Source organism: Chironomus tepperi, unplaced genomic scaffold, assembly GCF_022539635.2.
Source record: "Chironomus tepperi strain 1889 unplaced genomic scaffold, CSIRO-AGI_Ctep_v1 contig_177, whole genome shotgun sequence".
NCBI classification, from domain to species: Eukaryota; Metazoa; Arthropoda; class Insecta; order Diptera; family Chironomidae; genus Chironomus; species Chironomus tepperi.
The window spans coordinates 1,086,637-1,103,148 of NW_027226299.1; the positions used below are offsets into that span (position 1 = coordinate 1,086,637).

At 29.9% G+C, this 16,512-nt stretch overlaps 1 protein-coding gene and 1 pseudogene across 1 annotated transcript; one reads left to right on the forward strand and one right to left on the reverse strand.

Moving 5' to 3' along the window:
• The first annotated feature begins 1,137 nt into the window (after positions 1–1,137).
• LOC139089519 (ATP-binding cassette sub-family G member 1 pseudogene) lies at positions 1,138–2,872 on the forward strand (annotated as a pseudogene).
• A 316-nt stretch (positions 2,873–3,188) lies between these two features.
• On the reverse strand, positions 3,189–11,970 carry LOC139089520 (lachesin-like). Its single transcript, XM_070639074.1, has 9 exons — positions 11,950–11,970; positions 7,252–7,382; positions 7,119–7,183; positions 6,916–7,047; positions 6,490–6,609; positions 5,993–6,163; positions 5,555–5,828; positions 3,433–3,532; positions 3,189–3,212 (listed from the first exon to the last, which is right to left on the reverse strand). The coding sequence occupies exons 1-9, from the start codon at positions 11,968–11,970 to the stop codon at positions 3,189–3,191; spliced, it is 1,038 nt and encodes a 345-aa protein (XP_070495175.1).
• Between the last annotated feature and the right edge of the window lie 4,542 nt (positions 11,971–16,512).

Sequence of the window (16,512 nt, forward strand, 5' to 3'; positions counted from 1 at the left end):
TATTAAAAATCATAAAACGATAAACACTTTTTAAAGCTCAAGCAGATGTTGCTGCGAAAAGTTTTATGATAAGAATAAAAAGGGAAAATTCCCACAACAGTAAAGTATATATAATTTTTCCTCAACATGTTGTCTGGTTTTTATGTTATGATTTTAGAATTGCTTGTGCTTGTCTTAATGATTTAGAAAATAAATTTATATGCGAAAAAAACACTTACAAATGTGTTTCATCCAGTCGATTAACGTGTTTTTCTACTGGACTACTATAGAATTAGATTCAAAACTCACCAGAATCGTCATCCTTACCTCTTTGGTGCATTTTCGGAAAATTATTTCGACGTTGTTTCACGTATTATGCTTTTTTTGATTTGGCACTTATCTAGACATCGTAGAAAGCTATGCTTTGTTTTGATAACTCAATTCTATCAAGTTATCATGTTGCCGGACATTAAAAACCTTAAAAATATTAAATACGATAGTAAATTATTGTATTTCGATAAAAAAATATAAACAATTTTTTCTAGAAAATTTTAAAATTTTCAAAGCCGTTAGAAGTTTGAATTTCATAAAACCGTTATTTTAAAAACCTGTTCATAACATTGATTTTTGACATTTAAAAAAAATTAATTTATAGTTTAAGCATCCAATCAGCATGCTGACTTTACAAAATATGAACCATGAGAGAATTTTACAGTTTTTTCTCACAATTCTCTTTTTCTCCACGCGTGAGCTTTTTGAGTATAAACCTCTATATAATTATTTGAAGCCATACAATGCAATTTTTGTAATAATTAACTGTCAAATTGTAAATATTGTTTATTGAATGAACTAAATAATTTTTGTACTGTAGATTTAAATTTAAAAAAATCAAAAAATACAAGTTCTAAAGTATAAAGCAACAGATATGGAGGTCTTAATGTCAACGATATAATAAGACATTATAATTATTAGTTATAGGAAACTGAGCGAAGGGAAATACCGATTGATTTACTAAGTTGTTATAATGTTCTGTTTTACACATATTCATTTGACAATGAGAATTAAACATGCTGATTTTATAGGAAAGATCTGAAATCTTTTCAGTAGATATTCTGTGCTTTAACTATAGACACGTGTAAACATTAAGCAATAGTAGAAATGCTAATACAATTCAATCATCTTACTTATAGTGTCAAAATAAATTTCTTTGATAAAAGTTTGTAACTTGTTTGTTGGCATCGATTCTAGAGCTCGAATTTGACTTGAAATTTGTATAAGGGACCGTTCACTAATTACGTAACGCATGCCTTTATGGATGGAAGAGGCTTGAGGTACGCCCAGGGAGGAGGATGGTCTTTCTTTACGTATTTGATGAACGGCCCCTACAGTCTAGTCGACTTTTTCATACAAAATAAGAATTGACTTCGAGCTCTGATAGATTCTATTCAAGGGCGTATTAAGAAGGGCAGGGGGAACACCTCCAACTCTAGCTACGCTCTTGATTCTACTTAACTAAATTATTAATATAAATTTTATCCAATATTTAATAGGAAAAAAGACAATTTTAAATGACATAAGTGGTAAATTCCAAGGTGGACAGTTATCGGCCATAATGGGTCCAAGTGGTTCAGGAAAAAGTACCCTTCTCAACTTGCTATCGGGATTTCAAGAAAACAATACTATTGGAAATATTAAAATAAATAATATGGACATCAGCAAATTTCGGTCGAACATTGCATACATCATGCAAGATAATTATCTTCAGCCTCTACTAACTGTTGAAGAATCGATGAATTTTGCGATCAAATTAAAAATTGGAAATAAATTAAGTAAACAGGAAAAGCATGAAAAAATTAGTCAAGTATTGAATGCATTTGGCTTAATTGATGCAAAAAATGTGTTTGTTAAAAATATCAGCGGTGGACAACAGAAGCGATTAGCAATAGCACTTGAAATTGTAGATGATCCAATTCTGATCTTCATAGATGAACCAACGACTGGATTAGATAGTGTGTCATCGACAATGTGTTTGAATATACTAAACAAATTAGTACAGCAAGGAAAGACCATCATCTGTACAATTCATCAGCCGTCCGGAAATCAGCTTCTGTTGTTTGATCATCTATATGCATTATCAAATGGCAAATGCATATATCAAGGAACTTCCAATAATTTGGTTTCATTTTTAAACGAATGTAATCTTCCGTGTCCATCTCATTATAATCCAGTGGACTTCTTGCTTGAAGTTGCAACAGGAATTTATGGAGATAAAATGCATATATTAGTTGATAAAATTGAGAATGGTATGAATGAAATGTATCGTACAGCAACTGCATCAGCAAATAGAGATGATTGCCTTGAACTTTTATGCTCTCCTTCAAATGCATCACAATTTTCTAACTTGTTAGCTAGAAATTTTGTGTCTACTGTTCGCGACAGGAAATTTATTATACTTAGAATATTAATGCACATTGCTGTTGGATTACTTCTCGGAACTTTATATTATGACATTGGGAGAGATGCTGAACACATTTTAGATAACTTTCGTCTTTTATTTGTTGCCTTGTCATTTCTTACTTATACTGCATACTATTCACTTATGGTTATATTTCCAATAAATTTCCCTTGGATTAAACGTGAAACATTCAATCGCTGGTACACTCCCAAGACATGGTTCATGACAATGATTATATCCGACATTCCAATTATTGTGATCACCAACATTTTATTTATATTACCAATTTATTACTTGACGTCACAGCCTTATGAATTATTTAGATTCAATTATTTCATTTTTATATTAATTTTATCTTCATTTACATCTCAAGCTTTTGGACTTATTGCAGGCTCATTTATGGGATTAAAGGTGAGAATAAATTACTTTTTATTATAACTTTATAACTAAGTATTGAACTTTTTTTTAGGGAACCTTAATATTAGCACCGGTTTTAATGATATTTCATGGGGCTTTTTCTGGATTTTATATATTAAAGAAGGATAGTCATCCATTTTGGCATCCATTCTTTGAGCTTTCATACTTAAAATACTCAGCATATGGAACGGAACTTAGTATATTAGGATTTAATAGAACTAAACTTGAGTGTGACTCATTTTATTGTCACTTTAGATCTCCTCAAAAGTTTCTTCAGTCAATTGGCTTTGAGGAGGATTACATGACATGTGTATGGATGCTGCTTTTAAATTTTATTTTAAATATTATAATAGCTTATTTCCTGATAACACATCGTATAAAGCATAAAACATGTTTAAAATAACTATATTTTTATGTAATGGTAATGATAAGAGGCTATTGATAATGGAGGAAGAGGCTATTCCAATTGGTTTGTGATAAATATGTACATAGGTAGAATATACCAATTTTTAAGTTTGAAAAGATTTTATGGATTAATAAAAAATATTTAAATTTTATAATACAATTACTTACTTACTTACTTGGCTGGACGAACAGATCAAATGTGATCCATGGCGTTCCTTAATTGCTCTATCGCTGACTACCGCCTCGCAATTTCCAATGCCAAGTGTGATACTTTCTCTGTAATATTTTAATTAATAATTCAATTATTGGTTTTTAAGCGATATTGTCTATAAATTGCATTGGAAGTCTCGAATTACACATTAAAATAAATAGTAAAATCATTGCATGGCAGTCATTTGACAAATAATTTAACGTCGTCGTCATGACTTGTCACTCGGGAAATGATTTAAATTTTACTGTATATTTTATTTATGAATTAGAAGTGGCTGCATTCCTGCTTGAAATTGATTCACACCTGTTTGTTACTCAATAACTGATAGTTGAGGCAGAAATAAGCTTACCTAAGTTATTTTACACAAGTGATTTTTGATAAAAATATTAAATTTACTACTTACTTATTGAAATCATACTCCGATTTGAAGCCTAGGTTATTACGAAAGGCCTTCCATCTGTCTATATTGCTGGCCACATCACAAAGCTTGTACTTATTCAAATATTAAATTTGAGCTTTAATAATTAATTTTTCACTTGTTTACTTTAAATTTAATTGATTGTCTTGAAGTTGACTACAATTCATCGTTAAACTTAACGAATATATTCAAAAATGTTTCAACCGTTAAAATTCAACTTGACGATTTATTTATTAAATAAATCAAATTTAATCACATTTAACGAATCCATCACTCTAGTAATTATAATAAATTCAAGAAATCTACATTCATTATTCCTGAGTTAATTTGTACAAGGTAAAAAATTCATTTCGTCTCAATTCAGAAATAATAATTCACATAAGACTTTATAACAAGTTGTAATCTCTTTTTTGAGAGTACAGAAAACTTCTCCTATTCATTTTGTTAATACTTTTTGCTGCTTTAGTGCTTCGAAACAATAAAAAAGCGGAGTAGAAAAGCTAAATGGCATTAAACGCTCCACTTGCAATGTTCGAGAGAAAACTAGCAAAAAAAAAAAGTTTTTAAATTCTTTCATAAGAATGTTGGCTGTACATAAAAAAGAACATAATACAGCAATTAAGCTGTAGAGGAAACAAAGGAGATAGAAATGAAAGTTTTTTTTTTGTATCGCTAAAACTTTTTTTTTCCCTTTTACTAATAGAACATCCAGCAATGACGATGAGATAGAGTAAAAAGAATTTGTCGTCATTCTTGTTATAGTTTTAAAGATGAGCATGAAAAGTTCATTAAATAGTGACACAGCAAGAAGACACATTGTGTTATTATCATGTTAAAGATATCCACTGGATGAATGTAGTAGTACTGGCAGTAGAAGCAATATCTAATTTAACAATGTCGTCTGTCGCTCATTAAATTACCTTTTTACTCATTTAACATTATTGTATTTATGGAATGTACAGAATAGACTGATAGTCAGTTGTGTGAGCAATAGAATGTATAGTTTTGACTATTTGTGTGCTTAAACTTAAAATTTTGAATTGGTCAACTTTTGTTAACGGTAATTTTAAATTTGAATTATGTAACTATCTACGGCTAGTTGATTTCCCCTGCCATAGTTGTTTTTACCCTACTCTTATAATTTTCAGTATTTTGTGAGACTTTTAAGTGCAAATATCTCAATTAGGAAGACTAGACTTCTGTCATACTTGACGAGTCACTTGATTAATGCAATTTATAGTTCATAACATGATAGTATCGTCAACTAAATGGAGAGAAATTCAATTAAACTTCTAAATTGGCTATTTCATCATGACAATCATTGTTCATTTAATTCATTCTGTTGCTGCTTACAGCTTTTCATTTGATTTCATTATTTACTTATAATTAAAATTATATTATGTTGTGTAATGAGAATATCATCACCATAATCATGTCTCTAAACTTTTGCAAACACGCATTTCCATAATAAACATTAATGCTTTAAGTAAATCATACTTAATGTAGCTTTCATCTCATAAATTAATTTAAATTATCATGGAAAAGTTTTAAGTTAGTTTTGAACACAAAAAGGAAGACGAGGAAGTTGAAATTATTTGAATTTCCTTAGATTAAGAAAAAATTTCCTTAATTTGCTTCTTCCTTATTTTAGTAAATTCTCAAAGTTTACTTGTGCTGTACATAACAATATTTTAGAAAGTATGAAGGAAATAGTTTAAAATTGATAAGAACAAAAGTTATACCTTCACTCGCAGCATTTGCTTCAGTTTCACGAATCGTTTGGATTTGATTTGGTCCTCCAATTATATCCTTGGTTCCTTTACCTTCATGCTGTGTCTTATGCTGATGATTATGCTGCTGTTTATTCCTGTTTCTCTGTGGCTTTATTGTTGTGAAAATATATGGAGTTGGTGTTGTTGTTGGTTTCTTTGGTAATAGAAGTTCTGCATTTATTTCCATTTTCAAAGCAGCAGGAGTAAGCAGTAAAGTAAAAAGTTTTTGCATTAAAATAGAGAAGAGTAGAAACAATTGTAATGCCATAAATTAATGAGTTGGAAGTGAAAGAAAGTAGAAATGAGAAAAATTAATTTTCCTGTCGTTTTGTTACCTTGCAATCGTATTGGTGCATCAGATTTTCCAAGAGCATTCTCACTTGAACATACGTATTGTCCAAAGTCACCTTTCTGTAAATTCCTCACTGTTAAATTCATTTGCCATGTAAACGAATTAATCATTGACTCAATTATGTGATACTTTTCACCATGATATAATTTTGAGTCTGTCACCACATTCCGCATGCAGATATTCAACAGCCAGCAGAAACATTAAGTAACATTTCATTTTTAAATAAACATCATGACAAATGGCATGAGCATTGTACAAGATATATCAGAACAGTAACGATAGCAGCATGTAACATAAGAATAACAATGAATGGTGAAAATTGAATTAGATGAAGCACAAACATGGAAAGAGAAAGAAAAAAGCATCAAGTCATTTTGGAAAATTGAAGAAAAAAAGAAAAACTCCCAGGCGATATTCAGGAACATGAAATTGATGTTGTTGAAGATAAATGAGAGTTTAAGGATGGAAATTGTTGCTCACCTTCACGACTGAACCATGTATTGAGAGGCTTCGGAAATGCTTCGACAATACATGCAAAGGAAACATGACTTTCAACTGGAGCTGCGACTAATTGATTAACGGCTTTGACTGATGGAGGAACTGTGTAACAAAAGAGAAAAGGAAGCGATTAAAAATAAATTAATCATCTCTAAACATCTTCTTTAGTTCGCAAACAGTAATGACTTGCAGGAATTGCAAATTGAAAATTTCTTCGCAGTTTTCGTATTTCCAAAATCCTTTTCAAGTGGATTTACGTATATACAATATCCAATTTGGAGCTCGGGTAAGTAATCAAAAAGAGATGGGTTCGATTCTCACTCCGAGCATTTGTATTTATTCTTAGACATTTATTATCCTTTTCAAGTGAATTTAGAGGAAATAAACTTCAATTAATTGGGCACTTACAGTTCACTTGTACATCATATCGCTTAGATACACTAGGAGGTATTCCATTGGATGCTATGCATAGATATCCTCCCATATCTGATCTTTGAACACCACTTAATGATAATCTCTCGCCCTCGATAGCTTTTTGAACTAATTAGGTGAATAAGTAGGAACAAAGCATTATAATTGAGGAATTAAAAAAAATCTTTTAAATTCATTACATTGCTTGTCTCTGCCTTCATTGCGAATTACAATGTCTTTTCCATCCTCTCGTCTCCATTGCACACTATTATGGATATAGATAGTATCAGTAGTAAGCATGAGAATAAGAGCAATAATAATCATAGTATTAACCTTGGTTCAGGAACGCCTGTCGCTTGACATAACAATTGTACATTTCCTCCTTCATTTGTTACACTTTCATCTCCAGATGACTCGATTGCATTGAGGATGTCTGGTGGTACAACCACATCCAAGTGTCCTGACTATAAGAGTCATTGTCATCATAAGAAAATAAGCATAAATCCTTCATATTCATATATAAAGTGCATTTCTCCATTCCAAAAATATTTATCTTGACTGAAAATGAGCTTGCTGGAATGGATGAATATCTCATACCTAATAATGTGATTTAATTCATATTTTGATTTATGCTGCATACGTATGCACGAAAAAAATCCACTTTAAAAATTCTTCTACATTCATTCGAGGAATTCAAAGATGAGAGAGATTGCATGAATGAGCATTATGTGACTATGCTACCTTCCTGCATTTACTATATCGATTCATTCAGCACAAAAATATGTGAAAAGGGCAATGAAATCTCATAAATCGAAAATAGTTCATAAATGTAGAGCATAAAAAGTTATTCATCAGAATTTTACAGACATACTCAGAATTTCAATAGCTGTGAAAGCTACAGAATTTGAGACAGTAGGTAAATATAGCTTTAAACTTATCAAGGTCCTCATGTACGGACATTGAGAGCTTCACGCGATTAAAAATCATTCAATGCTCACATTATTGAGTCTATTGTGGAATGAAAATATTTGCAGTTCATTTATTATCCTTCCAAGTAATCCCACTTGAGTTATTAAATGGATTTCGATGTTATTTGCTGTTGTTGATACTGCCCTTCGAAACATGTAATCCTTCCTATGGATGAGAATTCTCTGTCAAATATCCAATTTCTATTTTTCTATTGTGAATGCTGTCTAGAAAAACTGATGACTTTATTCTTTTTCCTATCTCAGTTCTATTACTTATCTATCGATTTTCTGTAGCATAATAATCCCTTTATTGTGCTCCAACTTCCTTACTCATTTTAGTCTTACATACTGTACAGAATTCTCTTCATAAATTTTCACATGCATTAAAGGATCTTTTTAAAGGCAAAAGTCGTATTGGTACTAAAATCATTCGAAATTGGAAGTTCTAGGCGTATGGAATAAGAAATATTTTATTCAATATCTGCGCAGACGTTTTGTTTCGGATGTAATAAGACAAGACAAAAGGAGGAAATCGTCAGCACCACATCATTTCTTATTCTTTATATAAACTTCTGATACAGGCAATTTTTCCGGCTGATTCACGTATAAACTAGTTCTATTTTTTCTGTCGTCTAGCATTTTTCAACATTGACTGAGAATGCTAATAAAAATCTCAATTGCACCATAAGGTGTCTCAAATTGTTTTTATTCCTCCCTACTACTTGCTGGCATAGATCTTTTTTTTGTGCTGATTCAGATCCTCGTTCGATTTTTTTTGGGTTTGTGCTTGATATCTCACACTTGCCAACTCTTCTTGTTATTGCTTGCCACTCGATTTTTTTTTGTTCTTGCTGTTGCCTTGATTTAGAGATTCAGAATGGTTTTTGGACGGATTTGAAATTTTTTAAGAGCTTACTGTGTTGGGAAAATTTTGAATTTTAAATGTTGTTTCGTTAAATTTGAATTTAACGGATTTAAAAAATTTGAAAATTATTTCTATTTCTAAAATTTGATTATCTTGGGAAATTTGTCACCTCAGAATATTTTGACAATTTTGAAGAGTTTTTCGTAAATATCAAGGATTTTATTAGAGTTAGAAGAAGGTAAACTATTATTTTGTCCAATAATATCTTATAATTCGAGCACAACCGTAATCATTTAATACTATTCGAAACATTCGAATCTCTACAACTTGAAAAGCAGTAAAAAAGACGAAAATCGAAAATGAATTTCCTCATTTCGATGTCATAATATACATTGATACACCAAACAAGCAAGTGAGAGAGAATTAGAGTGAAATTGATAGCAATTTGTGACAAAATAAATCACGATAAATCAATTTGGCATTGGGAAAATGAATAACATGCTGGGAAGAAAATTGCATGGAAAATGAGTGTCATTTGTTGTTGTGAGAAAATTTCTTGTTAAAATCAGAATAGATTTCCTCATACATACATTCAAATTGATCGAATAAGAAAGAGAATAAAGAGTGTGAGCTGGTAAATTAAATTGATGATAGAGAATGTTTGAACTAAAATAGATTTAATTTAGGTTTTCATGAAATGATGAGAATTATACGATTGAGGATTTAGGGACCATCCATAAATGATGTCGAAAATTTTATTTCCTTTATTTCATTAGAATATTGGTGGATAAATGACGTCATTAAGGAACAGATTCTTTCTTTGCTACATATTATAAGCATGCATATCAAATAGAATTAAAATGAATTATGTTTAACAAGCAGCTCATGTCATTCGATTGAAAATACAATTTTTGAAAAATTGGCAATTTTCTTTTTAATGTCTATTCATTTGTATAGTCTTTAAGATCAATCAATTATGGAATAGAAGAAATAAAGAGATTTGAATAGGAATTTCATATATTTTAGATTCTGGAACTAGAAACTACAGATTTATTTTTAATAACATGCCATATAAATTCATTAAAATCTCCCTCGACAAGCATTTCTAAAATTATTTTTTGCAATTCTAGTCTCATAGCAGCATAGACTGAATAACAGTCGAGGAAAAATTCTCTCAGAAATTATTAACGTCTACACTTACTAAATTTAAGTAGATAAACTTCTTTATGATAGTAAAAGAACACATTCTGTATGAAGAGAACTGTATATTCAAATGATATCATCATCATCCTCGCATTGCATGAACATTCCTTTATATACCATAACTATCATAAATGAAAGCAAAAGCATAACTAGTAAGGAATTTTGCCTTGTGGCGAAAAATTCTTCTTTCTATTTTATTTTATTTTCTTTTTTAATGAAGGAATTTTCTCTTTCTATATAAACGAATTTATATAATATTTTTTATAGTTGCGGGAATATGCACGATGATGTTGCTCTTTTGATTTTCAAGAAAAAGGAAAATTTATATCTTTCAACAGAAATTCCACCACATCTTTTCATAAAGCATTGAATAAGATGGGTTGGAGATGGAAAACAAAACGGAGGGAAATTTCATAAACAGAGTTCTCGAAATAACTTAAATGTTTGTGCATTCTGGTTCGTTGAAAGAGTTCACAAACTATATAATGAGCAATTCATCATGAACATGCATGGAATTATAACGTATAAATTTAAATTATTTTCAAGAAATCACATCAGAATATTTAAACTTTCCCGCAAATTTATCAAATGTTTGCAAAACTATTGTTTATAAACTTATTTAATATATTATCAAGTAACATTCCTCTTTGCTCACAAATTTTCCACAATTTCCCACCATTTAAATTACAATTAAGTCAATATTTAGCTATAATTTTGCTATAAAAATTTCCATGTGAGAAATGTAAACAAACTTTTTTTTATTCACTTAACAATCTACAGATATAAAATTGTTCAAAATGCTCTTCATCCATAGCTTGTTGATGAAGCCTTAAATTAAGAATATGCTCATTTAAATTCAACTTCTATTCAATATTTTTTAATGAATTAAATACAAAAAAAAGAAATTTTCCAGAATGAAAATAATTTTTAATGATATGGAAACAGAATTTGTATCTCTCATGCAGCAATAATATTTGCCTGCAAGCTATTTGATATGTGTAATATTCTCCATCATTAAAACAAATACAGATTTAAAAGACACGCTTGAATCAACAGCTAATCTTTTTATCTGTTTCACAACATTCACATAAATACACATTTTATTTAAATATTTGAGCAGTAAAGGAAGGAGACACTGTTAGTAGTTAAACATATTTAAATTATTCATACATTTTATGCTTTTTTTTTGTTTCAACTTAAACTTTTTTGTCATACATACGTTATATTAAAGTTGTGGATTATCTTTCGGGAAACAGATGAATGACAACCGATTCCGCATGCTTATTTTAATAGAATATAATTTTATGATTTTAATGAGTATACTTCTAGTTCTATTAGTAGTCTATGAGAGCTTAGCGACAAAACAAATTGAAATTCATTCAAAATCCTTGAAAATCATGATTATATTAAGATTCAAATTAATTCATTTAGAAAATAATATTTGTAACGGTTATTCAAAATTCAAATTTCCGAGTAAAACTTTTTATTCACAGCCAACTTCAGGTATGTTTACAAATAAAATTAAAATCATTAATTATCAAATTTAGGAATGGTTACAAGATTTAAGACTATATGATGCGTCAATAACTCAACGGCGGACCGACTGGATAATATGCTTTATTAGGCTACATCAAAAATGCGCTAAAAATGCAAATTTTCAAGTACCTATCAAAATTAGGATCACAAATGAGGAATATAAACGAAGATTATCAAATGTCATGTATGGCTCATCAGCATATTCGATTGCATGTCGTATTTATCATAAATACCTTTTTAAAATATCCACTTAACAATTTCCTGTCAATTTATAAAATATTCAAGATTGAGTGGCATAAAAAGAATGTAAGGATGAGCCATAAAAAGGAGGAAGCCCCATCCATTCCTTACAAATAAATCAAAAAATCATGAAAATTGTATCATTTCGTTTCAACAATCAATGAATAACTTAACTAAATCCCTTTTCAAACGTTTTACTTCCTCCCCTACACCACCTACTTTCAATGGGCATGAATTCATTCTTTATTTGCCTTTTGGATATTTTTATTCTTTTCCACAATGATGTAAAGCAGAAATTATGCAGGAAAAAGGATATTTTTCAACTAAAAAAAGGAGAAACTCTTTAAGGAGCTTAGAATGATTACAGTTATTGTTGTTTGAATGATATTTTTCCTCTCTTGATATTTATATTATGTATAATATTCCATACTTATGACTTACTGATTCAAAGTCGTTGTCAGGTATAAAGAGATTCTTTCACTTCTTTTTTTTCCACATCAAATAAAAAGCTTCTCACACTTTTTATAGAATATTTTTACTTTTCTCGCTCTACTTCCATCCTTCTCCATCAATTCGTATTTGTTTGCTGGTTAAAGACTTTGACTTATAGAGAGAAAAGGAATCAAGTTGGAATATTGATGTAAGCGGGTGTAATTTCTTTTATTTTAAATAATCATCTTTGGACCTAGATTTATTAGGTATAGCAGTGGTGGGCAACTTTTTGTTGTTCACGGCACCACTTTAGCATCCGCAGTCTGATTGTTGTACTGCCATTTTATAGACGAGATGCTTTGAACTCGCCACATATCAAGTATTTGGAAATATCACGAAAAGGTTTATACTTGACATTGGGGCAGCTACAGAATCAGACTTCGACTGTCCTAATTCTCTAGTTTGCATGGATTTCAGCGGAATAGTCCAGCACCAATCGGACAAAATGTCAACAAAAAAGTTCGCAATAAAGCAAATTTAAGGCAAAAAATGTGGGAAAGGAAAAAAAAAGTTAAAAGAGGATTTAAGGCAGCAAAAGAAAAAGCAGTAAAGTAAATAAAGTTCTTTACCGGTAAATCTTTTTCGTTCGTTGCCACTTCAGTCAGCTTCAAGATTTTTTCTCTCTGGATTTTCATTTTGATTGATTCGCGCCTTAAACAGTTAAGTTTGCTTGATAGATTTATGTGTATGTATCTATTTGTCTTGTGGATGTGTAAGTTAGAGAAAATTCCTTCCTTCCTTTTTAATGCCCTTTATTTCAATCTTTTAAATCCCATCTTTACGCTCCCTGCCGCTTTCTCTTTTCATTTCCCTTTAAATAAAGTTTTTAAACAGTTGTCGATAAATCAGATCGATTTTCTTATTCGCCTGCTTGCTACCAACTGCTACTTTTATTTGCTGCTTCTCCCTTTTAACTTTAATTTTTTATTGGATTTCTCTCTCTTAAGTGCTAATTGTTTGTCGGCTATAAAAACAGAGGAAATTTTTATTGCAAAAGTTTTCAGTGTATTTTTGAAAAAACGGCTGCACTTTGTCTGGTTGGTCCGATGTCGTTAACCAGATATCGCTTTTATTGAGTTATTGGCGCAACAGATAGTCTTAAATCTTGTAATCATACCTAAATTCGATAATCAATGATTTTAATTTCATTTGTTCACATACCTGAAGTTAACTGCGAATGAAAAATTTTACTCGAAAATTTGAATTTCAAATATCCGTTAAGAATAATATTTTAATTTTGTACTGATAATTTTCAAATTTTGAAAACCCGTTCTAAAATTTGAATTGGCAAAAACCGTTAATTGATCAATTTCTGATCGGAGTAACCAAAAATGCGCTGAAATCATTCGATAGAAACGAGTACTTTTTCAAATCTTTTTTCGTTGTTTGCCTAACATGAAAAATGCTGGGCACAAAATTAAATCGATTGTTTGTTAAAGTTTAAATACTTTATTCATGGATGAATAGACTATACTTAATGAATATTTTATTTTCTCTCTTATTCATTTCAGTCCGCATGTTGCCGTCTCATGAATAAAATATTTTCATGTAATTTTCATTGTGATTTAATTTAATTTTCACAAGATTTAATCGATGCGTAAATGAGTGGAAGGGATCAGGAACAGGAATAAGATATAAAAAATATATATCAATTACGTCTGAATGAGTTTGGATTATATAAGAAGACTAATTGAATGAAAATCAATAGGAAGGAACTAAAGTTTTATGTGTGGCAATGATTGAGTCATCAAATCACATCCAAAGAGAGTCATGAAAATCAATTTTAAGTTATAAAGCCACAGGAAAAATCGGAAATGTGGGTAACAAAATATTTTTTATGACTGTTCATGCTTCACTTCAATAAAAATCATTGACTGTAAAAAAGGTGTGAAAAAAAGGATTTTTTTACGGCGAAAGCTTGAGAAATTGGTGATTTTCATTCTCGATTCACATTTCCGATGATTTATCATTCGATTCTAAAATGCCAATTTTTGGTTTGTCTGCTCAATTTTAATCCAATTATAATTTTATTAAATTCCATTGATTCGTAAAAAGTATGCAAATTCTGTTCATGATAAATATTTGTTATTAGATCTAGGGAGTCATTAAAACATATTTTATTTGAGACATGTGGTACTTGTGTACACACACATTGTATAGATCTCGCATAGCAGGGGTGTTTTTGGGACGTCAAAACTTCCTCCTCCTCTCTTTTTTGAAATAAATTCTTTAACTAGATAGAACGTCTCTCCAACTTGCTATACGCAAGTTTAGCTCTAGGACCGTTCACTTATTGCATGACGCTCTTAAAGGAAAGGGTGAGATTGGCTGGGTCAAGATTACCCCTTGGTGGCGAGTTACGTCTTGTTACAGAAAATGGGGAAAAATCGCATTCCATAATAATTGAACAAACTCACATTAATTATAGGAATTAATACTTAAAATTTTTACACTTACTATGCATGTCTAATTAAAAGTTATTAGTACATGATGATATGTTATACAGAAAGTACGGCTTCAAATATGCAGCAAATATATTAAGGCTGCTTATTTAAAGTTTTTTTTCCCTATAGACATCATTTATGAACGAAAATTAAACTATAATTGGTTTTAAAATAAACAAAATGAAAATTAAATTTTTTGTTACTTAAACTGTACAGCTCTATGTCTGCATGATAGTCTTTAATCGTTTGAACAACTGAACTGTGCTTACAATTCAAGTGTAAATATGAAAACATATTCAATGTAAGATTAATACTCAAACTATAAATCAATTAAGCCTGTAATAATCTCCTTATTTTCCAAAGTCTCCCATTTATAGCTATCTTCTGGTCAATCTTCTATCTCGCAACATCCACTGATCTTGTTTGTGAATTTCATGTGATGGATATCTATCCAAACGAAAAAAAATATGGCTGTGAAGTTAAAAATATGGTAAACATTACAAGTCCTGATTTAGTTTATATCAATTCGGCTGTAGGTACACACCAAAATAAAAAAACTGACAATGATGTGGTCTTAATTCAAGCTAATGCTAAAGCAATTCACTATTTGCCACAAGGACTGAAAAATTTCTTTCCAAATTTGAATTCAATGATTTTAAGATACCACAAAATGAAGAGTATTCGATCAACTGAGCTTCAATCATACCCTGAACTTATTTATCTTAATCTTAACTATAATAGGATTGAAGTGGTGGAAGATGGAACTTTTGATTACAATCCTAATCTCCAATTCTTATTCATTAGCAATGAAAGAATAACTCATGTTGGATTGAATGTCTTTGACCACTTGAGCAAATTGACTCATTTATATATTGAAGATACTAAATGCATAAATGAAGAAGGTACAAATAGAAAAGAAGTTTTGAAAGTAATTCTAAAATCAAAATATCAATGTCGAGACTATGATTATGTGAGGTTGGATGGAAAGATTAAAAGCTTGGATTCAGATTCTAAACATTTAAATCGTGAAAATTTTTTAATTTTTGAACAAAATCTCAAAAATTTAGAATTTGAATTACAAAACTCAAGATTCTCATATCTTGATAGTTTCAAGGCAAGGATCAAAGAAATTCAGAAAAAAGTATTTGAATATAAAATTTCGATTCATGGAAGGAGATCAAGCATAGGAAATTTTGATGACAAATTAAAAATCAATCTTTATGAAAAGTTTGAAAAAATTGAAAGAGATCTCGAAGGTTCTCATATGTACATCTTAAAGGCAGTGGAGATTAAAATGAAAGAATTTGAATCGCGCTTGATGGAAAATCTCCAAAAAGCTTTGTTACAAAATATCGGTGTTATATTGAAGACCATGGAAAATGGAGACAAGAATCATCATATTCCTTATGTCAATGGTTCAAATATTTAACCTCAAAATTGACATTTTTAAAATTTCAAAATTTTATTAGAAATTGAAATTTGAAAATTTGTTAAAAATTGAAATTTTAAAAATTTAAATTCAAAAATTTGGCAAAAAATAAAATTTCGAAAATTTTCTAAAAAACAGAGACTAAAACGTAGGTATGAAAAATAATCTTTGATGAAAAAAAAATCATTTTTTTCGATGATGAAAATAATCGTGATTTTTTTCATCACACGTAAAATTTAATCACGCAGAGCAAAAACACATGGTTTACAACTTTTCTCAAAAGTTTTGTGTCCACAGTTAAAATTTTTCATGTTTTTTGACTTTGTGTTGATACTTCTCTAAATTAGAGAAATTTTTAATTATTTTGTTTAATAAGCTTTACTTATATATAAGGACGTATCATGTAATTTTCCATTT